Source organism: Trachypithecus francoisi, unplaced genomic scaffold (genome assembly GCF_009764315.1).
Source record: "Trachypithecus francoisi isolate TF-2019V2 unplaced genomic scaffold, Tfra_2.0 Lachesis_group6, whole genome shotgun sequence".
In the NCBI taxonomy this organism is placed as follows: domain Eukaryota; kingdom Metazoa; phylum Chordata; class Mammalia; order Primates; family Cercopithecidae; genus Trachypithecus; species Trachypithecus francoisi.
The window spans coordinates 1,130,415-1,156,381 of NW_022681471.1; the positions used below are offsets into that span (position 1 = coordinate 1,130,415).

The 25,967-nt window shown below is 43.4% G+C and overlaps 1 protein-coding gene across 1 annotated transcript in view; it reads right to left on the minus strand.

The window, feature by feature from the left end:
- Positions 1-25,416, minus strand: part of MAGEA8 (MAGE family member A8) — a 47,207-nt gene extending 21,791 nt beyond the window's left edge. The window contains exons 1-3 of the mRNA XM_033201551.1: positions 25,317-25,416; positions 22,196-22,257; positions 21,572-22,120 (exon numbers count right to left, since the gene is read on the minus strand). Of these exons, the coding sequence (XP_033057442.1) occupies positions 21,572-22,057 (486 nt within the window). The 5' untranslated portion in view covers positions 22,058-22,120; positions 22,196-22,257; positions 25,317-25,416. The remainder of the gene's footprint in view (positions 1-21,571; positions 22,121-22,195; positions 22,258-25,316) is intronic.
- Positions 25,417-25,967: the final 551 nt, after the last annotated feature.

A 25,967-nucleotide genomic window follows, 5' to 3' on the forward strand; every position in this document is an offset into this window, starting at 1 on the left:
CATTTCCAGTTAGGGAAACCTTACCAGCTACTCTGGTACTGGAACCTCAGTTTGGCTGGGGGTTTTAAAAACAGCCCCTTAGGCAGGCTTCCCATGGATTAAATCAACTGAAATTGAACAGATCAAAGAATGAGCCAGATGAGGAGTCTACTCGTTTTAGCCAAGCAGTCTGTTTGTCCTATTTATCCACGTGCAACTGAAAGTGTTAGCAACTGTAGAGATCCCTCTCTTTTGAGCTAGAAGGTTGCAGTTCTATGATCTACTATCCTATCACAGGGCTAAATTAAAGCAGAGAGTGAGGTCAAGTGGATCTGGAAGTCTGACTCTATAAAAGGATTACTAGCAAAGTTTGGATAAACAATTGCATCAAGGATGTTGATAAAACTAGCTACTGGGTGGACCTAAAAATTCTCTTAGGTCACATAAAAATATGGGTTTGGCATGGCATATCCAACTTTCTATGGAATCTAATCATTGTAAAATTCTAACTACTTTTGACACTTGAACAATGTGGGTTTGAAATGTGTGGGTCCAGTTATACATGAACTTTCTTCTGCTCATGCCATTCCTGAGACTGTGAAAATAACCCCTCCTCTTCTTTTTCTTCCACAGCCTGCTGAAAGTGTGGATAATGAGGACAAAAACCCTTATCATGACCCACTTCACTTAATAAATAGTAAATATATTTTACTAGAATATACAAATACATAAAATATATAATACAAAACACTTATGATGATCCACTTTCACTTCATGAAGAGTAATATATTTTCTCTTACACAGGATTTTCTTAATAACCCTTTCTCTTCTCTAGCTTTCTTTATTGTAAGAATATAGTACATAATGCATTAAACAGAAAAAATATGTGTTAATTCTTACGGTTTCCAGTCAGCAGTAAATTATTAGTAGTTATGTTTCTAAGGAGTCATATGTTATACGTAGATTTTTGACTGCATTGGAGTCAGTGCCTCCAGCCCTCACTTTATTCAAGGATCAGTTGTACAGGTATTATCCTGACAAGTGAATGAGGTAAACATAAGCAAGAAAAAATTAAGAGGGGTAAGGGTGTCATTGTGATAGAGAGTCTTATTTCAATAAGACTTCAGTAAGTCGATAAGTTTTATTTCAAGTGTGACTTCATAAGAAGTCATACATTTTTAACTTTTATGTTAAGTACAGGGGTACATGTGCAGGTTTGTTATACAGGTACATTGTGTGTCATGGGGGTTTGGTGCCTGTCTTATCCAGATAATAAGCATAGTACACAATAGATGGTTTTTCAATCCTCACCCTCCTGCCACCCTCCAGCTTCAAATAGACTCTTGTGTCTGTTGTTCCCTTCTTTGTGTCCATGTGGACTCCATGTTTACCTCCCACTTTTAACTGAGACCATGTGGTATTTGGTTTTCTGTTCCTGTGTTAATTCACTTAGAATAATGGCCTCCAACTCCATCCATGGTGCTGCAAAGGACATGATCTCTTTCTCTTTATGGCTGTGTAGTATTCCATGGTGTATATGTACTACATTTTCTTTTTCCAATCTATTGCTGATGGATATGTAGGTGACCCTATATCTTTGCTTTTGTGAATAGTGCTGCAATGAGTATATGCATGCATGTGTCTTTATGGTAGAATGATTCCTTTGGGTATATACCCAATAATGGAATTGCTGGGTTTAATGGTAATTCTGCCTTAAGTTCTTTCAGAAATCATGACTGGGTTTTTCACAGTGGCAGAACTAATACACATTCTCACCAGCAGTGTATAAGAATTCCCTTTTCTCTGCAACCTTACCAGTGTCTGTTATTTTCTTCACTTTTTAGTAGTAGCCATTTTGACTGGTTTGAGATCATATCTCATTGTGGTTTTGATTTGTATTTCTCTAATAGTGATGTGGAAATTTTTTTCATATGTTTGTTGGCCACGTGTATGTCTTCTTTTGAAAAGTGTCTGTTCATGTCCCTTGCTCACTTTTTATTTTGGGTGGGCCGAGTGGGGAACAGAGTCTCACTCAGTCGCCTAGGCTGGAGTGCAGTGGCGCAATCTCGGCTCACTGCAACCTCCGCCTCCCAGGTTCAAGCAATTCTCCTGCCTCAGCCTCCCGAGTAGCTGGGATTACAAGCATGTGCCACCACGCCTGGCTAATTTTTTTTGTGTTTTTAGTAGAGACAGGGTTTCACCACATTGGCCAGGCTGGTCTTGAACTCCTGACCTTGTGATCTGCCTGCCTCAGCCTCCCAAAGTGCTGGAATTACAGGCATGAGCCACTGTGCCTGGCCCCTGCTCACGTTTTAATTGAGTTGTTTCTTGCTTGTAAATTTAAGTTCCTTATAGATTCTGAATATTAGACCTTTGTGAAATGCATAGTTTGCAAATATTTTATCCCATTCTGTAGATTATCTGTTTATTCTGTTAATAGTTGCTTTTGCTGTGCAGACGCTGTTTAGTTTAATTAGGTCCTATTTGTCAATTTTTGTTTGTGTTGCAATTGCTTTTGGCATCATTGTGAAATCCTTGCCAGGGCCTAGGTTTAAAATGGTATTTTCTTGGTTCTCTTCCAGGTTATTATAGTTTTAGGTTTTACGTTTAAGTTTCTAATCCATCTTGAGTTGTTTTTTGGATATGATGTAATGAAGTGGTCCAGTTTCAATCTTCCACATATGGTTAGCCAGTAATCCCAGCACCATTTATTGAATGGGTAGTCCTTTCCCCCCTGCTTATTTTTGTTGACTTTGTCAAAGATCAGATGATTGTAGGTGTGTGTGGCTTTATTTGTGGGTTCTCTACAAATAAACTGTTCCATTGGTTTATATGTCTGTTTTTTTGTACCAGTACCATGTTTTCTTGGTTATTGTAGCCTTGCAGTACAGTTCGAATTCAGGCAGTGTGATGCTTCAAGCTTTGCTCTTTTTGCTTCAGATTGCCCTGGCTATTTGGGCTGGTTTTGGTTCCATATGAATTTTAAAATAGTTTTTTTTTTTTTTTTCCTAATTGTGAGAGAAATGTCATTGGTAGTTTGATAGGAATAGTATTGAGTCTCTAAATTACTTTGGGCAGTATGGTCATTTCAACAATATCGATTCTTCCTCTCCTTGAACATGGAATATTTTCCATTTGTTTGTGTTATCTCTCATTTCTTTGACCAATGTTTTATAATTCTTGTAGAGATGTTTCATCTCTCTGGTTAGCTGTATTCTTAGATTCTTTTTTTGTGGCTGCTGTGAATGAGATTGCATTCTTGATTTGGCTCTCTTCTTGGATGTTGTTGGTGTATAGAGATGTTACTGATTATGGTACATTGATTGTGTATCTGAGACTTTGTAGAAGTTGTTTATCAGAACTAGAAGTTTTTGGGCAGAGACGATGGGGTTTCTAGTTATAGAATCAAATTGTCTACAAACAGAGGTAGTTTGATTTTCTCTCTTCCTATTTCGATGACTTTTATGTGTTTCTCTTGCCTTATTTCTCTGGCTAGGACTTCCATTACTATGCTGAATATGAGTGGTGAGAGTGGTCATCCTTGGCTTTTTCTATTTCTCATGGAAAATGCTTCCAGCTTTTGCCCGCTCAGTATGATGTTGGCTGTGAGCTCGTCACAGATTGCTGTCATTATTTTGAAGTACATTCTTTCAAAGCCTGATTTTTTGAGGGTTTTTAACATGAAGGAATGTTGAATTTTATAGAAACTCTTTTCTTCATCTATTGAGATGATCATGTGGTTTTTGTTTTAGGTTCTGTTTATTTAATGAATCACATTTATTCACTTGCATATGTAGAACTATCTTTACATCCCAGGGATAAAGCCTACTTGATCATGGTGGATTACGTTTTTGATATGCAGCTGCATTTGGTTTGGTACTATTTAGTTGATGATTTTTGTCTGTGTTTGTCAAGGATATTGGACTGAAGTTTTATTTTTTTTCTTGTGTCTCTGTCAGGTTTTGGTATGAGGATGATGCTGACCTCATAGAATGAGTTAAAGAGAGTCCCCTTTCCTCAACTTTGTGGAATAGTTTCAGTAGGAATGGTAACATCACTTCTTTATACATCTGGTAGTATTTGACTGTGACTTTGTCTGGTCCTGAGCTTTTTCTAGCTGGTAGGCTTTTTACTACTGATTCAATTTTAGAAACTATTATTGGTTTGTTCAGGGATTCAGTTTCTTCCTGTTCAATCTTGGAAAGTTGTATGTTTTCAGGAATTTATCCATTTCTTCTAGGTTTTCTAGTTTGTGTGCATAGAGGTACTCATAGTAGTCTCTGAGATTTTTTTGTATTTCTGTGGGGTCAGTGGTAGCGTCCCCTTTGTCTTTCTGATTGTGTTTATTTGGATCTTCTCTCTCTCTCTCTCTTTTTTTTTTTTTTGTTAGTCTGGCTAGTGTTCTATCAATCTTATTTATTTATTCTCTCAAAAAATCAAGTCCTGGATTTGATGATTTTTTTAAATGGCTTTTCACGTCTCAGTTTCCTTCAGTTCAGATGTGATTTTGGTTATTTTTCCTCTTCTTCTAGCTGTGGGGTTGGTTTGCTTTTGTTTCTCTAGTTCCTCTAGGTTTGACATTAGGTTGCTAATTTGAGAACTTTCCAACCTTTTGATACAGTACTATAAACTTCCCTCTTAACACTGCTTTAGCTGTGTTCCAGAGATTTGGGTATGCTGTATCTTTGTTCTCATTAGTTTCAAAGAATATTTCAATTTCTAACTTAATTTTATTATTTACCTAAAAGTCATTCAGGAGAAGCTTGTTGAATTTTAATGTAATTGTATACTTTTGAGTGATTTTCTTAGAATTGATTTATCTTTTTATTTCACTGTGGTCTGAGAGTGTGGTTGGTTGGCATGTTTTCTTTTCTTTTCTTTTTTTTAAAACTTGCTAAGGATTGTTTTATGTCCAATTGTGTGGCTTATCTTAGAGTATGTGCCATGTGCAGATGAGAATAATGTGTATTCTGTGTTTTTTTGGTGGAGAGCTCTGTAGATGTCTGTTGGGTCCATTTTGTCAAGTGTTGAGTTCAGGTCCTGAATATCTTTCTCTGTTTTCTGCCTCAGTGATCTGTCTAATACTCTCAGTGAATTGTTGAATTTTCCAACTAGTATTGTGTGGTTATGTCCGTCTCTTCATTGATCTCTAAGTACTTTCTTTATGAAACTGGGTGCATATATATTTGGGATAGCTAAGTTCTCTTGTTGAATTGAACCCTTTACCACTTTATAATGCCCTTCATTGTCTTTTTTTCATCTCTATTGGCTTAAGGTCTGTTTTGTCTGAAATTAGAATAGCCACCTCTGCTTTCTTTCTGTTTTTCATTTGTTTTATAGGTTCTTCTCCATCTCTTTACTTTGACCCTATGAGTGTCATTGTATGTGAGATGGGTCTCTTGAAGACAGCATACCATTGGATCTTGCTTATTTATCTTGCTTGTTTAGCTATTTTGTGGATTTTAATTGGGGGCATTTAGCACATTTATATTCAAGGTGACAATTGATATGTGTGGAATTGTTCCTGTCATCATGTTGTTAGCTGGTTATTAAGTAGACTTGTTTGTGTGGTTGTTTTATAGTGTCACTGGTCTATGTATTTAAGTGTATTTTAGTAGTGGCCAGTAATGGTCTTTCCTTTCCATGTTTAGCATTTGCTTCAGGATCTCTTGTAAGGCAGCCCTGGTGGTAATAATATCCCTTAACATTTGCTTGTCTGAAAAGGAATTTATTTCTCTTTTGCCTATGAAGCTTAGTTTGGCTGGATATGAAATTCTTGGGTGAAAATTATTTTCTTTAAGAATGCTCAGTGTAGGCCTCCATTCTCTTCTGGCTTGTGCAGTTTCTGTTAGAAGACCCTCAGTTAGTCTGTTGGGGCTCCCTTGTAGGTGACCTGCCACTTTTCTCTAGCTGCTTTTAACATTTTTTTGTGTATGTGTCATTTCTACCTTGGGGAATCTGATGACTATGTGTCTTGGGACAGTGCTCATGTGTAGTATTTCACATGGGTTCTCTGCATTTCTTGAATTTGAATCTTGGCCTCTCTAGCAAAGTGGGGGAATTTTCATGGATGATATCCTAAATATGTTTTCCAAGTTACTTGCTTTCTCTCTCTGTCTTTCAGGGACAATAGTGAGTCATATATTTGGTCTCTTTACATAATCCCATATTTCTCAGAAATTTTATTCATTCTTCTTTATTGTTTTTCCTTTATTTTTGTCTAAGTTGTTTTGGAAATCAGGTCTTCAATCTCTTAGAATCTTTCCTCAGCTTGATCCATTTAATTGTTAATACTTGTAATTGTATTTCAAGATTCTTGAAGTGAATTTTTCAGCTTTATCAGCTTGGTTTGGTTCTTTATTAAAATGGCCATTTCATCTTTCATCTCCTGGATTGTTTTATTGCATTCCTTAGAATCCTTGGATTGAGTTTTGTTCTTGAAGGTCGATTATCTTCATTCCTAACCATATTCTGCATTCTATGTCTGTCATTTCAGCAATTTCAGCCTGGTTAAGAACCATTGCTGGGGACCTAGTGTGGCTCTGACTTTTTGAGTTTCCAGAGTTCTTGCACTTTCTTTCTCATCTGTGTGCGCTGGTGTTCCTTGAAGTTGCTGTACTTTGGATTTTTTTTTTTGCATTTATCTTCTTTTTTGCTCTTAAGGGTTTGATTGTTGTATCAAGTGTGTGCAGTGAACTGGCTTCATTTCTGGATGATTTTAGGAGGCCAAGGCTCAGCTCAGCACCCCTGAATTGTGGGCTCTAACTGTTGGGGGCTGAGACTGGGCCCCTAGCTTTGTTCTCCAGCCGCTCAAGGTTAGCAACTTGCCATGCTGGAGGGGAAGAAGTGTTCCTGGTCTGCTGGTCACCACACTCCCATGAGTGGTGCTGGCTAAAGCACATTGTTAGGGAAGTGACATTGGGATCCTTGCCTCCTTACACATGTTAGCAGCCACAGAAACACAGCATGGTACATGCACCATGGCTGAGGCTGAGTTCTAGTAGGAACAAGGCTGAGGCATTGTAGTGTGTACTCATGGCAGTGGCAGCAGCTGTAGTATGACAGGTATGTGATGTGGACAGGGGCGGGGGTCCTGGAGTCTGTGTGTCCACTCATGCCAGTGGTGGCAACAGCAGGGGTGGGACACAGGGAGGCCTGGAGCTGCTGGCTTCCATGAGTGTGTTTGTACCAGTAGAGGTGGCAGTGCAAGGTGGTGGGGCAGAGCTGCTGGTGTCCATGCCTAAGTTCACACCTGTGGCAGCATGGGGGAGGGGGTGGTTTGCCAGCATACGTTTGCACATTCACGCCAGAAGTGGCAAGATAGCTGGGTGCCTACACGTCAGCAGGTGATGTGGTGGAATGTGCTCACACCAGCACCAGTGGCATGGCATCCTGTTTGCTTATATGCATATCAGCTGAGGAGGGGAGTTGAGGTCTGCCTGCATGCATGCATAAGCAAAGTGGTATGGTGGTGGCTGTGGGTGAGTATATGCCAGCAAAGTGGTGTGGAGGAGGCTGCAATGGGGAGAGTGTACAGGTGGGCTGGGGCACTTTGATGGGGGCCACTCTGCTGCAGTTCTCTGCTGGTCAAACATGTTCTGCTGGTGAAGGAGCTATGATAAAGACCCCAGGAAGCACTGTGGTAGAGCATCCCAGGCTGTACTGCAAGCAGGCAAAGCTAGGCTGTGGCCCTGGAGATGACAACAGACAGGGTGGCACTCAGATTGGACAGGTCCCATATCACAGGCAATACCATGCTGATCTGTCCAGGTCCGACTGTTGCCCCAAGGCTAAAATCTCCTAGAGGAAAAGGGTGAGCCTTGTGGAATGGGCATCCCTGGTGGTGCTCCACTGCAGACATTTCTGCACTAAACCATCTGGGCTCTGCACAGGCTGGACTACTGACCCTACCACCTCTCTAAGTAGCTCTCCCTGCCAGCTCAAGTGCCTGTGGGGTGATGGGGTCTCCTGCTGCTAGGATTCCTCAGGTCTATGGCAAGAGCAGACCACTCTTTGCCTGTTTAACTTATCCCTTCCCCAGTTGTCGCTGGTTGCCAGGAATGAGTCCTGGTGCATGGTAGCCTTGTGCAGCCTTCCCAGCTTCCTCCCCCTTCAGTCCAGCATCTGCATCCCATCTCCATCCACTCTTAATGCTTTCCCTCTGAAGATCTGCTTGGAGTATCACAATCTTCCATATGTCCTAGTCTCTTGGTGGCAGATGATCCTCCTGGCTGTGTCTAGTTAACCATCATGACTGAAACTCTGAAGTCATCAACTTCTTATCTTCGTTTGCAGTTTGAATGTCCCTGGTTATGACTTTAAGGATTGTGGTGAACTCCTGATTGGCTCACATATCAGGCAGGAATGTTGTCCCTTGATATTTACATTGAGGTGTTCACCTCCAGCCTATAGAGGAACCGAGCAGATTTTGTTGTTAGTACAGGACTTGTAGCCAGGTAATGGAGAAAACTAGAACAATTTGAAATCAAGTATGGTCTACAAATAGATAATAAGAACTCAAAAACAACGAACAGAGATACAGTCTAATAATAGGCGCACAATAGGGTTTTTTTTTTTTTAATTTTCCCAAAACATATTTTTTCTGTCTTCAGTCATCCCCATTTCTGAGAAAGATAATCAGAGTATGACTATTTTGATAGCAAATAAGTTTAGTATCATCAAACTTGCCCTGATTATTTACTTAAGCACAGTAAAGATTGTGATTAGCCAAACAGCTCTTTTTAAAGTTTGCTCTGCTGGAACTTTTAATAAGGATTCTCAGATTACACTTTTTCAAAGCCTCTTTATGCTAGGAAGCCAAACCAAGGCAGACTTCAGACTTTGCCTGCTGTACAGATTTGGGTGAATTCCTCTCTTCTCTGGGTCCCCAAAATATTTTGAGGTCCCTAGGCCTTTAGGAAGTGACTTTTTTTTCTCACTCACTATAAGGCTAGGAACCCTCAAAGCCATTAATTATATGGACTTTCTCAAATGTGGTGTCCCAGTGACTGTCTTGGTAATATAACTAGCATTGCCAATTGTATCCTGTTATGAAGAGAGCAGATTGTAATTGAACTTATGCAAACAACATCGCCATAAAAACTAGAAAATATATATATTGTTTCTGATTCCTAGAGGGACTAAGTAGACAGAAAAATTAAATGATTTCAATTTTGTTCACAAAATTATACTTTACCAAATTATAGTAAGCCCTGGATACCTTAAAATAAAGAAGTTTCCTAAATCTGGAAAACAAAACATTAAAATAAAGAAGCAAGGAAATTCCAAAATAAAAAATATGAAAACATTATCCTTATCAGTTCATTTATTCCCATGTAATTAATTCTTGTTCTGCTTGATGTTGGAGCAACTGTTTCATGAAGTCGTCAGTTTCTTCATTAGATTTATGGACATTCTTGTCAAGTCCAATGGTATGATTTTAAAGTTACCAGAATCCTGTACTTTTCAGAGTCTTTTGCATGAGTCTTTTTGAAAACAAAGCACTTAAGGATTACAGTTGCTGGGCCGGGCGCGGTGGCTCATGCCTGTAATCCCAGCACTTTGGGAGGCCGAGGTGGGTGGATCACCTGAGGTCAGGAGTTTGAGACCAGCCTGGCCAAAATGGTGAAACCCTGTCTCTACTAAAAATACAACAATTAGCTGGGTGTGGTGGCAGACGCCTGCAGTCCCAGCTACTCAGGAGGCTGAGGCAGGAGAATCACTTGAACCTGGGAGGCGGAGGTTGTAGTAAGCCGAGATCACACCACTGCACTCCAGCCTGGGCGACAGAGTAAGACTCGATCTCAAAAAAGAAAAAAAAAAAAAAAAAGGAAAAAAAAATAGGATTACAGTTGCTTGAAAAGCATTCAAAAAATAATTAACTGTGGGTGACAAGACTTGAAATGGTCATGGTTTAAAATCTGATGAGATCATTCTCAGCAAACTATCACCAGGACAGAAAACCAAACACCGCATGTTCTCACTCTTAGGTGGGAATTTGACAATGAGAACACTTGGACACAGGGCGGGGAACATCACTCACCAGGGCCTGCCTGGAGGTCGGGGGCTGGGGGAGGGATGACATTAGGAGAAATACCTAATAGAAATGACGAGTTGATGGGTGCAGCAAACCAACATGGCACATATATACCTATGTAACAAACCTGCATGTTGTGCATATGTACCCTAGAACTTAAAGTATAATAATAAAAAAAAAATCTGATGAGAGTGCATTATAATGATGCCACTGTTGACAAGGAAATTTGGCTATTTCTGTGACATACAACATTTTAACATAATGGCTGAAATGATGACTGATAACATACCAGTTTTCTAGGAATCTCATGCAACTTTTGGAGTGCATATTAATGACATCTGTAAAAATAGAGTCAAAGAAGGTTAAATATCACTTTTTATTTGACAATGTGTCCCAATAATTTAACTTATCAAATAAGCCTAATTGGTTCAATATCTCCCTTCCTTTGAAGAGGTTTAGGAGCCCTTTGGAATGCTCTAACATTAATTTAGGATGAAGAAAGACTTAATTTAGGATATGATTTTGGGAAGTTTTTGAAAGACATCACAAGGTTTAAAGCACTTCACTAAACAGGATCACCGATCAATATGAAGCAAAGACAACTACAGATATGTTACATAGCTTTCAAAAGACTTAGGTCTCTGAAGATTTGCAGGACTCAGTTTTTTTTTTTTTAATTGAAATACCTGATAAAAGACACATAAAAGGAGAAATACCTTATAAAAGACAACAAAAAAATCTTGACGAAACACCGAATTTATTATTTTCTTGTTCCTTAGGTAGATCACTATAAGCATATGAAAATCTTTCCTAGTCTTTTATTAACACTCCGAGGAAATACCCATTTTCAAAAGCAAAGATCTGATTCTAGTTTTGTATCAGGGTACTTTTGATATTAAAGCTCATTCAAAAAAACTCATAATAAATTTATTCCGTTTTAGCATGCTTGACCCCACATGAAATTATTTTCACAGTCCTATTATGTTCTTGTATCTCTTTGATCTTTCATATACTTTTTCTCTTTCACATTGTGGAACAATCAGTCATTTTATTTTAGGATAAAAATTACTCTCTTTTTCCCTTAAGGCAAACACAGCATCATACATCTGCCTTTTTTTTTTTTTAAATAAAATATGCCTTCCTTTCCTCACATATAGAGTTGTTTTCCTTTATTTTAGTTTTAGTTACCACATATTAGATTTTTCAAAATCCCTTATGATCTTGATTTTTTTTGTTAAACTATACAGTAAGCAATTTTGAACTGTCATATACTAACATTTTATAAATATACTTTTCATATAACAATTTTTTTGTTTAACAACAGACTCAAATATATTAAGCTTCACTATACGTTATAAAAACAAGCTTCCAAAGTATCGATACTTTATATTTATGTTCAGCAATTAATGTTTCAATAATTTAACACTTAGGAAAGACTTAGACATTTTATGACTATTTATTATTTCATTTAACATAACATAATATTAAGATGCCAAGTGATGAAACAAGATTTTTTAAGTTTTATTTTACTTTCAGGGGTACATGCGTAGGTTTGTTATATAGGTAAACTTGTATCATGGGGGCTTGTTTTGCACATTATTTAATCACCCAGGTATTAAACCTAGTACCCATTAGTTATTTTTCCTGATCCTCTCCTTCCTCCCACCCTCTACCCTCCAATAGGCCCTAGTATGTGTCGTTCCCCTCTTATGTGGCCATATGGAAAAATATTTTTGAAACTATGAAAAGCTTACTTATAAAGTTTATTCCATTTATATTTACCTAATTTACTCATTCTTAACAATTCAATTGCTCATTAAGCAAAGCTAGCTATTGGAGGAGCTCATAAAATGCCAACCTACAATGCATTGCTTTGGTATACTAATCACTTTGAGCTTAAGGCTCTTGAAGAATAGCAAAATGTAAGGCAAGGCTCTCTGAATTCCCCTTACCTACCTAAAGACAGATCCTTCAAAAGGAACTCAACTGTCATGAGTCCTCTGAAGATGACTCTTATCACAGAACAGGAGGTCAGAAGTCGACACCATACCCAGACAGACCTCCTCACAAACCACCATCTGTTCTTCTAAGAGATCATTCATCTTCCCTCCAAATCAGGTTACTCTGAGGATGTCTCTTCTTCATCCCCTGACCATTTTACCCACTCCAGTGAGGGGGTTGAATCAAGGGACCCTTGCCCTATTCTTGATCCACCTACCTGATTGTTGCCCTGAGCAATTCTTATCTGGGGTGTTCTTTGTCATCTCTGCCTTGTGGTTTTTAACATTTTACAGAAAGAGAGAAGCAGAACAGATTTGTTTGGGGTACTGCAAAAGTTAGGGGACTAGCAGAGAGTTTCTCTGGTCCATTCAACTATTAGTAAATTTAACCCTTGTTCTAACTCCATTACTGTCCTTTTAATTCATCCAATTTTTAAGAAAGAAAAATTATCCTAAATTTGCTTCTCAAAAGGGATAGTTCTTAGGTAAATCAAAGTAGGAAACTTACATGTCAAAGGCACAGAACTTAGATTTCAGGACTGAGTTCCTTTACTTGCCAGACTGAAAAAGGAATAGTTAGGAAGTTGAGTAAAGACAAAATGGTAAAAGGTGAGGTTTATTTAAAGCAATACTTTCTCCCACTGCAAGAATTTCTGGTGATTTTCTAAATGCCAGAAAGTTGTATTTTGTAGACTGATTTAGTTCGATGTGTGGTATTTTCAACTCAGCTTCTGTTTCTCAACCAAATGACTGAGTTTAAGGCAATGTTCATTAAGGAATAGTGCAGGCAAAGCATTTTCTATAGCTGGAATCATCAACATGGATAGTTCTGAAAAAGAACCAAGCCTGCTTGTCCTCGACTTAACTTATAAACGCCTTATCTAGCTTCCTTTCTATCCTTGGAGCAGGAAAGTAACTAAGTGAAAATGTTGGCAGATTCCATTTTCCTATTAATTACCTACTTAAACTTTGCATTTGTCTTCTATGAGGGATTTCTTAAAGAGGCAAGGCTTAAAAAATATTTTCAGAACTTTGTGCACATGAATAGTCATCCGTGTGGGGACCTATTTCAGGAGGCCTAACTTTTTTTTGACAGGTAATTTGTATCTTTATTTCAGTACTTGTCCACACATTGTGGTGAACACTCTTGTTTTTAACAAAATTGATACCTGCAGAAACATTATTTGACACTTTCTTAGAAGCAAAGTGTCTTTTTCTAATATGATGGATACATATTATTCCATTGAAATCAACAACTGAGAGTCAAGTTTGATAATTGAAAGACCTTGTTGATTCTAATAAAATCTAAAATAACTGTTTTTTTCTAATGATCAGTGATCTTGAGCTTTTTTGTTCATATGATTGTTGGCCGCATGCATGCCTTCTTTTGAAAGTGTCTGTTCGTGTTCTTTGCCCACTTAACGGAATTGTTTGTTTTTTTTCTTGTAAATTTGTTTAAGTTCCTTATAGATGCTGGATATTAGACCTTTGTCAGACACATAGTTTGCAAAAATGTTGTCCCATTGTATAGGTTGTCTGTTTACTCTGTTGATAGTTTCTTTTGCCATGTAGAAGCTCTTTAGTCTAATTAGATTTTATTTGTCAATTTTTGTTTTTGTTGCAATTGGTTTTGGCATCTTCATCATGAAATCTTTGTCCATGCCTATGTCCTGAATGGTATTGCCTAGGTTGTCTTCCAGTGTTTTTAGTTTTGGGTTTTATGAGATATCATAAATAGCATTCAGAATGGCTATTATTAAAAAGTCACAAAACAACAGATGCTGGTGAGGTGACAGAGAAAGAGAAACACTTATACACTGCTGGTAGGACTGTAAATTAGTTCAGTCGTTGTGGAAGACAGTGTGGCAATTCCTTAGAGACCTAAAGACAAAACTACCATTTTACGCAGCAATCCCATTTACCCAAAGGAATACAAATCAGTCTATTATAAAGACACATGCATGTGTATGTTCATTACAGCAGTATTCACAATGGCAAAGATATGGAATCAACCTAAATGTCCATCAATGAGACTGGATAAAGAAAATACACCATGGAATACAGTGCAGCTGTAAACAAGAATGGGATCATGTCCTTTGCAGGGACATGGATGGAGCTGGAGGAGGAGGCCTAATTTTTAAGCACATTTTTGGGATGAACAACCTTGTTCATCTGAAATGTTCCACATGATGGCCATTGTAAGTCTAAATTATCCTTATTAGATTGTGCCATTTTTTAAAGGGCTTGCAGATTCTGCTGCCTAATACTTATACATATTAAAAGCAAGTATAGCCAGAAGGTGGAGGACGTGGGTCTCTGGAAAGTAAAGATCTCATTAAATTTTTTTTCCATAGGTTATTGGGGTGCAGGTGGTGTTTGGTTACATGAGTGAGTTCTTTAGTGGTGATTTGTGAGATTTTGGTGCACCCACCTGAGCAGCATACACTGCACCATATTTGTATTCTTTTATCCTTCACCCCCTCCCACTCTTCCCCCACAAGTCCCCAAAGTCATTGTATCATTCCTATGCCTTTGAGTCCTCATAGCTTAGCTCCCATATATCAGTGAGAACATATGATGTTTGGTTTTCCATTCCTGAGTTACTTCACTTAGAATGACAGTCTCCAATCTCACCCCAGTCACTGTGAATGCTATTAATGCATTCCTTTTTATGGCTGAGTAGTATTCCATCATACACACACACACACACACACACACACACACACACATATATATATATATATATATATCACAGTTTCTTTATCCACTCGTTGATTGATGGCATTTGGGTTGGTTCAACGACTTTGTGATTGTGAATTGTGCTGCTATAAACATGCGTATCTAAGTATTTTTTTTTGTATAATGACTTCTTTTCCTCTGGGTAGATACCCAGTAGTGGGATTGCTAAATCAAATGGTTGTTCTACTTTTAGTTCTTTAAGGAATCTCCACACTGTTTTTCATAGTGGTTTACTGGTTTACATTCCCACCAGCAGTGTAGAAGTATACCCTGATCACCACATCCATGGCAACATCTACTGTTTTTTTTTTTTTTTTTTTTGATTATGGGCATTCTTGCAGGAGTAAGGTGGTATCACCTTGTGGTTTTGATTTGCATAAGAACATGAATAGATGATTCTCAAAATAAGATACACAAATGGCCGAGAGGTCTCATTTTTATGTTGACTCTTGGGTCTTTCAGGGCTGACATCAAAGTCTAAGAAGGAAATGCCATGGAATTGGGTCCTGGATTGCTTTCTAGTGAACCTTCCTGCATGGATGCTGTCTTGAAGTTGGTGGGTGACATGGTATTAAACTTACTTATTTCATGACCAGCTGATCCTAACATGGGTATCTTATTTACAGGTGGTGAGTGCTCTAATCGCTCCTAAGTGCCTAAACCATGCCCGCCCAGTCAGGTCATGGCTGTGACTCTGGGGTCCCCTTGACTAATGTAGCCATTGAATCTATCCTACTATGCATGCCCACAAAAAGGAACTGGAAGAACCAAATCTCTGCAAATCTCCAAAAGCCAGAGTCACACACTGCATGTGGTAAGCTTCTCTCATCATCAGTTACCATTAAAACTGCAGGTCTTGTCAGTGACTTGTCAGCCCCCATAAACCCCCAAGAAACTCATGTGCTGTCTCACAGGACACATGAATCCTGGAATCAAGAGCCAAAAGTATCAGGGGAATCAATGCAAAAATGTGACCCTAGAGGAACTTACACCCTTGTGTCTCTGTGAGGGTGAAAGGGTCCTCAAAAGCTGTCAGCAGCATCTCCCCTGCATTTGTCAAGGGATCTCCAGAGTCATCAGCAGTGCCTTTTGGGTCCTATCATGGGTTGCCAGAAACTGCCAAAAGAACAAATAACAGCAAATCAATTTAAAAATCAAACTGGCTTTTATTTGCAATACTAGAATTGGGCAACAGTACATTCTATAAAATAGAATGAGTGTGCCAATCAACCGAGAGAAGGGGGTTGGCTTTGAAAGCAGAAAAGGGCTGAAAGAAGTAGAAACGGAAAAAAAAAGAAGCAGGTTAGTCATTTTGAATTTACGTTCCATTTAGGGTTCAAGAAGATATTCCACTGACTCAGGGATTCAGGTTCATGGGAAGATTCTGTTTTTTCTTTTTTCCCCCCCACATTGGAAAGTTCAGGGTGCTTTTGCTACACTCAGCACAAGTGATCCCATTCTGGTGGGGTGTGGTCAGCCGGGGCTTAGGACAGGAGGCTAGTTCACAGCAGTGGCCTCTTGTGTAGGCTGTTTCACTCAAGCCCCTGAGTTAATGGACCTTTCTAAAGGAGGCTGTGCTAGCTTTCCTAAACAGCCAGCGTTCCTCCCCCTCTGTACACAGGAAGATCTGATGCTAGTGGTTTGCACTGGTTTTCCTTTCTATAGTACCTTAAAAGATTTTCATAGAAAAGTTTGTCTGTGAAGAATTGTTGTATTAAAATTCTCAATCGATATTTAGTGCTTGGATTTGCCTTTTCTCTCTCTCTCTCTCTCTCTCTCTCTCTCTCTGTCTGTCTGTCTCTCTCTCTCTCTCTCTCTCTCTCTGTGTGTGTGTGTGTGTGTGTGTTAAGCTTTTCAAGTATGGAAACTAGAACATGTCTCTGTAGGTGATAATTCTTACCTCTTGGGGTCCCTGGAGAAAGGAAGTCCACATGGAAAAGAGAAGCAATCTTCAGGTGGAGATACATCCTCAGAGATTTAAAAGCAGTTTTCAGCCGGTGTTATATACATGTAACAAAGATGACCTGTGTGTGTAGTCCCTAGGCTGGAGGAAGGTCTTGGTTGTCGTTTAGACATGGGATGTTGCTGTTGATTGGCCTTGAGGCATCTCGGCTATCCTTCAGTACTGCTCGTGCTTCTCTATGTTTTCCTTCACAAGACTGAGACCTGTTGACTCGGAAGTCCACCAGCACAAAACTGAAATTTTCACGTTTGATTGTTTGAAACATGGCACTGCCAAGCAGATTGTTAGGCATTCAGAGCCTTCCTGGCTTCCATTCCCTGCTAAACTTCACCCCACATCTGCTAACCATTGATAAGATAGACCTTTGTGGGTCTCAAAGCCACTTTGTCCAGCTACTGAGACACATCAGCTAGACCTGTAAGGCCATTATCCAATTTCCACCTTCTCCAGCAGTTCTCCTGCCTTCTTCCACGTCTGATGGTGACCCCGAACCATAAACTCTGGACAGCCCTCTGCTCTGAGAATATCCCCTCCCCAGCACCCTATCCAGGCACCACCCAATAAAGCTGCTTTGTGTGGTACTGCCTCTGGTGGTCCTATCATTTTTCTTGATCAACCCCCAGGCCCACACAGTGTGAAACAAGCTCTTATGAACTCAAATATATGACCCTTAGAGGCTGATGACTATATGAGCTGAGGTGCATGATTTGAAGGGTTTGTTTGAACTGTAAGACTGACAAGGCCAAAAGGCCTTAGGAAAGCACACCAGGCAGGCATCTCATGGGGACGCAGAATGCTGCTGTTGTCTGGCCTTGCAGCATCTCGGCTTTCTTGTGCTGGAGAAACTCCCCTGCCCCTCTGATTGTTTGGGATTCTGAATTCACAGATCTCAATAGGATGGGCTTGACTCTAAGCTAAAACCCAAAGTGTCCACCTTGAGCTGTATCAGACTTACCACAAGCTGTGCTGAACAGAAAGCAGGCATAGCTCAATACAATGAAGCAGTCTTTGACTGGGGGACTCTGGTTGTTTTGGACACCCCTCTTTGGGGTTTGAAACTGTCACAGCACGGATGCAACCCTGGATCTTCTGCATCACTTGTAGATGCCCAGGATTAAGGGCTTGCTCTCAGGTGGGGCCAACTGGAGTGGAGCTGATCCTGGGCACTGCATTTCTAGTGCAGAAGAGTTGCACTTCTAACTGGCGATGCCTGGTGAAAGCTGCACATTGAGAGAAGGCACCAGCAAGGACTGTGATCCTTCCTTCCAATTGTGATGAATCAGTCTCAGACCCCCTCTCTGGGATGTCCAATGTGGGTGATGTGTCTGGCGATCCACATCAGTTGCAGTTTGAGATAGTGGATGGACAGCCTGACTACTTCCTCTCCTTCCTCTTGGTCCACAAGCCAGGCAGTGGGATTATCAAATGCAGCTGGGCCCAGGAAGGGATTTTTTTTTTTAATTGTTGTTGTTCTCCACTGTTCACTGCATAAATGAGCAGGATAAAAAGTGATATTTAAACCCATTTTGAAATCTTTTCGAGACACAGGATTTTTCCTGACTGCTTCCTAAACATGATGGGTCTTTCTTTCACATCTGGTTTTATGACAGTGTTTTTCTGTGAAAATGTTTTTGTCCCTGTGACATACAGCCCTGCCAGGTGAGATGCCTGGGGGAGGGTAAGAGGTGATTGAAGCAATGTAAGGCTTTTTTACTTGGTGGGCTACACTGATTTTGTAAAGATGGAGCAAAAAAGCTTTCTGCTCTTGCTGAAAGAAAACACCCCATGCTGCCTTTGCAAGCTACTGCAAGTTCTGTGACTCCAAACTGAAGGCAGTGCCCAGGGCAACATCTGACCCCGCTGACTAGGGGACAGGGGGGCAGGCCCCGCTCCTCCATGTTCCCCACAGGGCACCTGTAGGCATCCTCTGAACTGGTCATGGAAAAGCCAAACAGTCTACAAGTGAAAACAGGGACCTAACTGGATTACGTGACCTGTACCTTGTGGCTGACAGGAATTAACACAATGGGAGGTCACATTGGGGTTCCGCTATCCTGTATTACCTGACTCAGTAGAGCCATCTTGTGGTCCCCACATTATGGTACAATGTGTGTTTGTAGGGAGACTGCATGTGCCCTTGGGGTTGTAAGTCTTATGTGCACCCTGACTTTGTGACACTGCCTCAGCCCTGGATGACTTTCATTGATGTTAAATAATTAAGAAAAGAAAAGTAAATTAAACCTGAGGAAAACAAAAAGATGGGGATGATATAGACAGGAAGGGAAAAACTAATGAAATTGAAGCTTCAGAAACTTCTGGAAACAATAAATGCATTTGATGAAACCAACTGTTATTTTTTTCAATAGATTAGACTAGCTAAAATGTCCCATGTCAATCTGAGAGATTTGAAAATACAGCTGTGGAGAAACAACAGCTATGAATGCAGCCAGAAGTAGAGGAAACTACATACAAACTCTAATTTGTCATGTTAACTACTCTTCATTTCTTATAGACGGTTCTGAGAAGACCAGTTTTGCCTTGATTTTATCTGAATTTGCAAGTGTCTACCAGGTAGCAGATGCATTCAAATGCATTAACCCATCAAATGGAAGAAGATCCTGCAAAACTTAGCAGGGAGATTTCACCTTCTTTACATAGCATTGACTGCACTTCCCTTTGCAATGCCATCTATCACCTCAGGAGGCTGCGGATTTCCTCCTTCCATCTGATGCAGGGGCAGAATCTTACCTGACATACTGCTACTCTCCACATAACTGTTCTTGCCTGAACACCTGTGCAGGTGTCACTAGTCACACTGAAAGCCAGTATGTCCCTGGGTGCAGATGCCAGACAGGGGGCAGTGGAAGAGTGATTAATTATTCTTTTCAAATTCCAGGTGGCATGCCCATCAATGACCCATTTCTTATACCCCAGGAGGAGCCCAGTGTTTGTAAGAATTCAACTTTAGAGGGTGGTTGCTCCTCTTCTACCTCTTATGAAAGAATGGAGTTTCTGAGCACTATCTGTTTGTTTGCCTATTCAGTCCCCAGCTTCAGATAAGAAGCTCATTGAAATCCTACTGCAAATATGTGAGTGGCTTGAAAACTTACTGCTCTCCACCTTCAGGGCTGTATCCCAAGAGTCAGGAGATTATGGGCAAACTACACTCTATTCACAGCCCACTGGGAAAACAAAGACTATGTATAGAACTCTTAGGGAGGGAGGACCAGGTGTCTAAAGTCACAGTCCAGAGTGGCTGTGTCTATGGGACAGGACAGAAGGTGAGCCATGGGAAATCTAGGGGGGTTTTGCAGGGGACAGAGATGGTCCATGTTCTGGGGAAAGCAGGGGATTCCATGCAGCCTCCAGAGGCAGCAAGGAAGCACGAGCACCAGGCTCGGCCTCTGAGTTGGAATAGAAGGCACGCGTTGGAGACCAGGAAAAGGGTGTTGTAAGTCGGGAAACTGTTGTCCCCAGACAGACATGCTGGCTGGGAGGGTACTTGTGCCTTTGGCAGAGGAGCCAAGATGTGGATGAGCACTTGTAGGCTCTCCCATAACATCTTTCACAGTAAGTCCTCAACAGAAAGCAACTACTTTTCATTCATTTTGTCACCATGGAAAATCATTCTCTTTCTTACAGTTGGCCAAATGACACTTGAGATAAGCTAATTAGAATGCTTTTTTAATAGAGTCAGCTCTGGCTCTCCCAGCCAGGCAGAAAAGCACCTGGCCAGTGGCATCTGGGCCTCACATCCCGGAAGATTCATGCTTCTCTCTAACGAAACCCTTGCATAGGATGGGTATCCATCACCAACCTCGTGTGCTGTGTTCAACCGCACTGAGACAGAGTGTAGGACACCTCCCATTCCTGCCCCAGGAGGAGATGCCTCTCTGTTTCCTCCATCATCCAAAAGGAACTACGGGGCAATTTTCCCTTCCAAGCTTTTCTCTTGCCCTCTGAGAATCTGGCTCTGCCCCCACCCATTTCACTAGAATCAGCTCACCCAAAAGCTACTGCAGTTTCCCAAAGCCCAGAAGGCCTTGGCTCAGGGCAAGTACACTCCACCACTCTCACCTGTTGCCCTCAAACCCCACCCCTCTCTTATATTTCCTTTACATCTTAGGGGACACTTGGCCAGCTTAGTTATATGAATGCAGATCCTAGACTCAACCACCGTAAGGTTAGGGCTGGGCCTGGCTTACTTTAGCGTCTCCAATACTAACCCAGGGTCTTGCAAATAGCAGATGCTCAATGAATGTTTCGAGAAAACATGAGCCAGTGACCAAGGGGACTTCTTTATTCATATTTAATTCTATTACATTCTCAAGCCAAGCAAATCCAGGTACACATATGTATTTTTTAACTATACAGTGTACAGTAAGAGGTACAAGGAAGGCACGAATTAGATATTGTTTGATTGGGATGGGTAGGAAATGCGAACTCTTGCATTAACTCTGGCCACATGCTCCAGGACTTTCACATAGCTGGTTTCAGCGAGGGCCTTGGACCCCACAGGAACTCGTAGCGCACAGGATCACTGCCGGGGGCCTGACGGTACTCCAGGTAGTTCTCTTGCACCCACTCTTGGGTGAGCAGCTTCCTGAGCTTCCAATAGACACTATGCTCCCTCCCATCATACAGCCCCATCACATTCAATGCTTCCCAGATTGCCTCCTCAGGAGCACAGCTGCCCTCCATTAAGATCATGCCCAGAACGATTATCAGGAGGCCGGTCTTGGGTGTGCTCTGATCATCACCCAGCAGGCCGTCATAGGAGAGGCCCAGGCAGGTGACAAGGACGTAGCAGTGGCCGGCGGGGTCCACTTCCTTCACATCAATGCCATAGATCACCTGCATGCACTCAGAGGCTTTGCTGAAGATCTCAGGAAAGTGGTTCTTGTAATTTTTGATGACACTCTCCAGCATTTCTGCCTTTGTGACCCGCTCCTTAATTTGATATTTGCGGAGCAGGAAATGAACTAACTCAGCCACTTTCTCATCAAGTGCTTCCCGGAAAAGGGACTCCAGGTGAGCTGGGTCTGGGGAGGTGCTTGGCCCCTCCTCTTCATTGCTGCTGGAAACCTCATTGGATTGGCTCCGTAGAGTGTTGTCGGTGACGGTCAGGGAAGAGGAGGCACCCTGAGGACTCTGGGGAGGACTCAGTGACCCAGAATCAGGCACCTCCTCCAGGGTTCCCACGATCAGAGTGGAGGAGGAGGATGCAGCCTTCTGCTCCTCAGTTGTGGGAGTCTGCACATCCATAAGCCCCGGTGCCTCCCCTTGGGCCTGAAGGCCTTCCTCAGCCTTGCAGGACTGATGCGTCTTCCCAAGAAGCATGATGACTCAGGTCAGGGCAGCAGGCGAGTGTGGGCCGGAACTGGGCAATTGAGACCCACAGGCCTGGGGGGAGAGGAAGTGTGTGAGAGGCCTCAGTTGGATACCACACCCTGGATGCCCTAACAAAGGCCTACTTACAGGTCTCCTTCAGTGCTCCTCTGGGGCCTCCCGACCTCCCGGCTGGCCTGTTCCCTGCGAACCTGAAGGAGGAATTGAGAGGGCATCTCAGGGTGCAGCCTCCGGGCAAAGGCAGAGGTTCCAGGACTGACAGAAGGGCTGGTAGAGCCAGAAACTGTGTGGTTCCTGCTGTTCTGATGCCAGAGGGGCCTCCGGTATACATACAGGGGAAACAACACCTCAGCTTGACTGCTGGTACTGCCTGGGCCTCTTATGCTCTGTGATTGCAGATACTGCCTCAGACCAAGACCTCACAGCCCAGTTCCTGGAGCTCCTAGAAGATAAATTGAGGGAGAACTCAGGCTGAGATGCAAGCACAGCCCCAGCACCCCAGTGCTGTCAGGAGGTTGAACCTGACTCTGTGAGCTCCCCACTATTTTGTGTGGATGGTCCTTTCTGTGCTCACTCAGGGCCCTCACCTTTCTCCCGGCAGAGCCCGGATCTGGCCCTTTTGCTGGCCTGAGAAACTTTCAGATCAAGAGTTCACATCCCTGATATGGAAGAGAAGGACGTAAAGGGACCCACATCTGGCCCCCCGTGCCCAAGGCCTCCTGGGAAAAAGCAATAGCTACACAAAGTACATTGGGGTCCATGTGTCCTGTCCTAGGGTGAGAAAACAGCAATAGCTACACGAAATACATTGGGGCCCATGTGTCCAAACGTGAGGATCCTGGTTGGTCCTCATCTGGATGCCTGCAGGTTCTGAAACTCTCCCTGGGTTGACTTGAGGCCACTTCCTCAATCCAAGGACCTATCTCCAGGAAACACTGGAAGAGCAAGTGAGGGGATTCCATCCACCCACCTTTTCCTGCACTTCCCATGACTGACAGAAGGTGCAGGGAGGGGTTCAGTCCTGTGTATTTGGTGAGTGGTGTCCTTTGAGTCCCTGACTCCTGGCAGGTCCTTGGACCCTCCCTCTGTTGACCTGAATGCAGCCCCCTCAGACCAAAGCCTTCTTCTCCCTGAGACCAATGAGTCTGGTATCACACAGGGGGCCTCAGCTGCTAGTCCTGCTCATGCTTTCTGGGGTGACAGCAGAGGCAGGGCAGATTTCTGTTGGGCTCCCATCTGTTTTTTGCCTGCTAGGAGAACCATCGAGGCTATCCTCAATCTTCCCTCAGTGTTGTCACCTAGACTCTTGGTAGATTCTTGGACCAGTGAGTCTGTTGCCCAGATGGGGGTCCTTGTTTTGTCCTGAGTCACTCTCTGAGAACAAGGTCCTCGCTTCCCTGAGATCCCAAGAGAGAAATGGGGAGACACCACATCTGATGACCACTGGGTGTGGTGTCCATGGATGACACTAGGGTCTGCCCCTACTTGTTCTTGAGCGGTGGGTTCTAAGGCCTTCAGGAGGTTATTTATCTTTCCCCTGATGGAGCCTGCCCTTCCTCAGCCCACAACACCCTAATATGAGCAGACATCTCCCCTTACCACGAATACCTCATCTTCCTGAGTTTCCCCAACTTCCTGCCCATAGTACAGGTGAGATTGCCACTTAGGGCCACCCTTGATCGGGTTTCCCCACAGATAATAACCAAAGTTAGCCAGACTTTGTGGGGTCCCTTCTTTCTAGGCCAGGAGTACTCCCAGTCATCACAAAGGGTACACACCTTGGCTCCTGCAGATGTTGTGATCCCGTCCCTCTGTTGAACAGGTGTGGCTCCCTGTGCTAACCTGAGAGTGACACTGGGACCATGGTTCTCACCTTCCTGAGACCGCCCATCCCCAACCATGTGGCAGAAATGAGAGCGTGCCACATGTTACCCATGCCTGAAGCCTCCTAGGACTGAGAACCGAAGTCAGGCTCCACAAGTTCCCTTTTTCTTTGGGCTGTGTAGGTACCTTCTTACCTTCAGTCTTCACCAACCTTTCTCCCTTTGACTCCAGGCAGAGCCTGGATTCCTCCCTGTGCTGACCAGGTGTGGCTCCCTCTGCTGAGCTGAGGACGCCCTTCAGACCCAGGTTGCCACCTCCCTGAGACCTGGGAGGCAGAAGTAAGGGGAGCACTACATGGACACCCCTGCATAGGATTTCCAAGGCTGACAGAAGTAAGTTTCATGGGGGCTTTCTCTGTCTGGATGTCATCCAGGTATTCATATTTACTCCATGACAAGGCATGGTCCTTTCCTTCCTGCTAAACCATGGATGTGTCTTGCAGCTCCCTGAGGCCCCCGACTAGGGAGTGGGGGAGCACATCTCTTCCCCACAGTCTTATCCGAGGTGCCCCAACCTGAGAGCAGGGGCAGGTTTCCTAGGTCAGCAATAGGAGGTCTGCTGAGTCCTCCCTAAGGGGTGTGGGGCGCTTCCCTCTGGGGACCTGAGACTCCATTACTCAAACCACAGCCCTCTCCTTTCTGACACCCTGAAAACGCAGCAAGCATGTGCCACATGCAGCCACAGAGCCTGGGACCTCCCAGGGTTGAGGTCTCCACTGATTTGGAGTCCAAGATCCCCTGAGTCCTCCCTCTTCTTCTTCTCCTTGACTCCTGGAAGGGCAGGGCACCACCCCTCTGCTGACTGGAGTCTCAGTCCCTCGGATTCCTGAGGCCAAATGTGGAGGCGCCTCAGTCTCAGACAGGGGTAAGGTAGGTTACCCCTTGGGGTTCCTGTCCTGGGGTTCCTGGTCCCCTCAGGCCTCTCTCATCTCCCAGTACGGCCTGGGCCGTCCCTCTGCTCCTCTGCAGCTGTGCTCATGATACCGAGCCCCTTCCCTGCATCAGTCCCCTATGCGCACGTCAGAATCAGCGTGCCCGGCCGCCATGCCCGGCCACTGTGCCCAGGGCTTCCCAGGGCTGACAGCAGAGGCAGAGATGTGTTCTGTGGGGCCTCAGCCCTCCCTCAGGGTCCTGATCTTGATGCCTGGCAGAACCTGGGCCCTGCCCTCTCCTAACCAGCCCTGCCCTGGTCACACCAAGCTCTGACTCCAGAGTCCCCTGGGGCTTGAGCCAGAGGTGGTGAGGGGTGGCCCAGCCTGAGAAGTCCGCCCCCCGCTGGTCCCGGGCTGGCAGCAGGGGCGGCGCTGGATTACTGAGGGTCCTCTATCTGGGGCGGGGGCCTCCTCAGTCCTCCCTCAGCGTCTCACCTCGCCTCCTCACAGAGTCTGGGCCCGCTTCCCTCAGCCGATCGCAAGCGAACCCTTCAGAAGCAGGGCTTCGCTTCTCTCTGATTCACGCGGCCGCGTCGTCAGTGGCGTCACAAGCCGCCACCGGGGGCTCACCTGGGTGGACTGCAGGGGTGGAGCCGGATTCTAGTGCGGGCAGGGAGGGGCCTCTCAGTCATCCCTCAAGGTTCTCACCTGGAGATCTGGGACAGCCCGAGCCCCGCCCTCTGCTGATGGGGTCTGCACCCCTCAGACCCAGGTTCTGACCCCGAGTCTCCTGAGGTGGCAGTGGGGGGAAGGGTGTGGTGGGGGGACAAGGCTGCTGCGGTCTTTCAGGGCTGACATGAGGGGCTGCGCTGAATTCTGTGGCCCCCCTATGTGGTGGGGGTGAACCCTCAGTCTTCACTCAGGAGGGTCCTCTTCCCGAATCCTGCTTTTAGGAAATACTCTGTTTCTGTCACCTCTGATCATTTGCACAACTGCACCCCTTACAGAGAATGGCTGTGGGTCCCAGGCTAGACGCTCCCTGCGGGGTTGCAGCACCCACGATTGTAGTGACCTCTGGGAGAAGACACACACCTTCCCACGGAGGCTCTTCCCCAGCCAGAGGTCGACCTTTCAAACCTTTTGTAC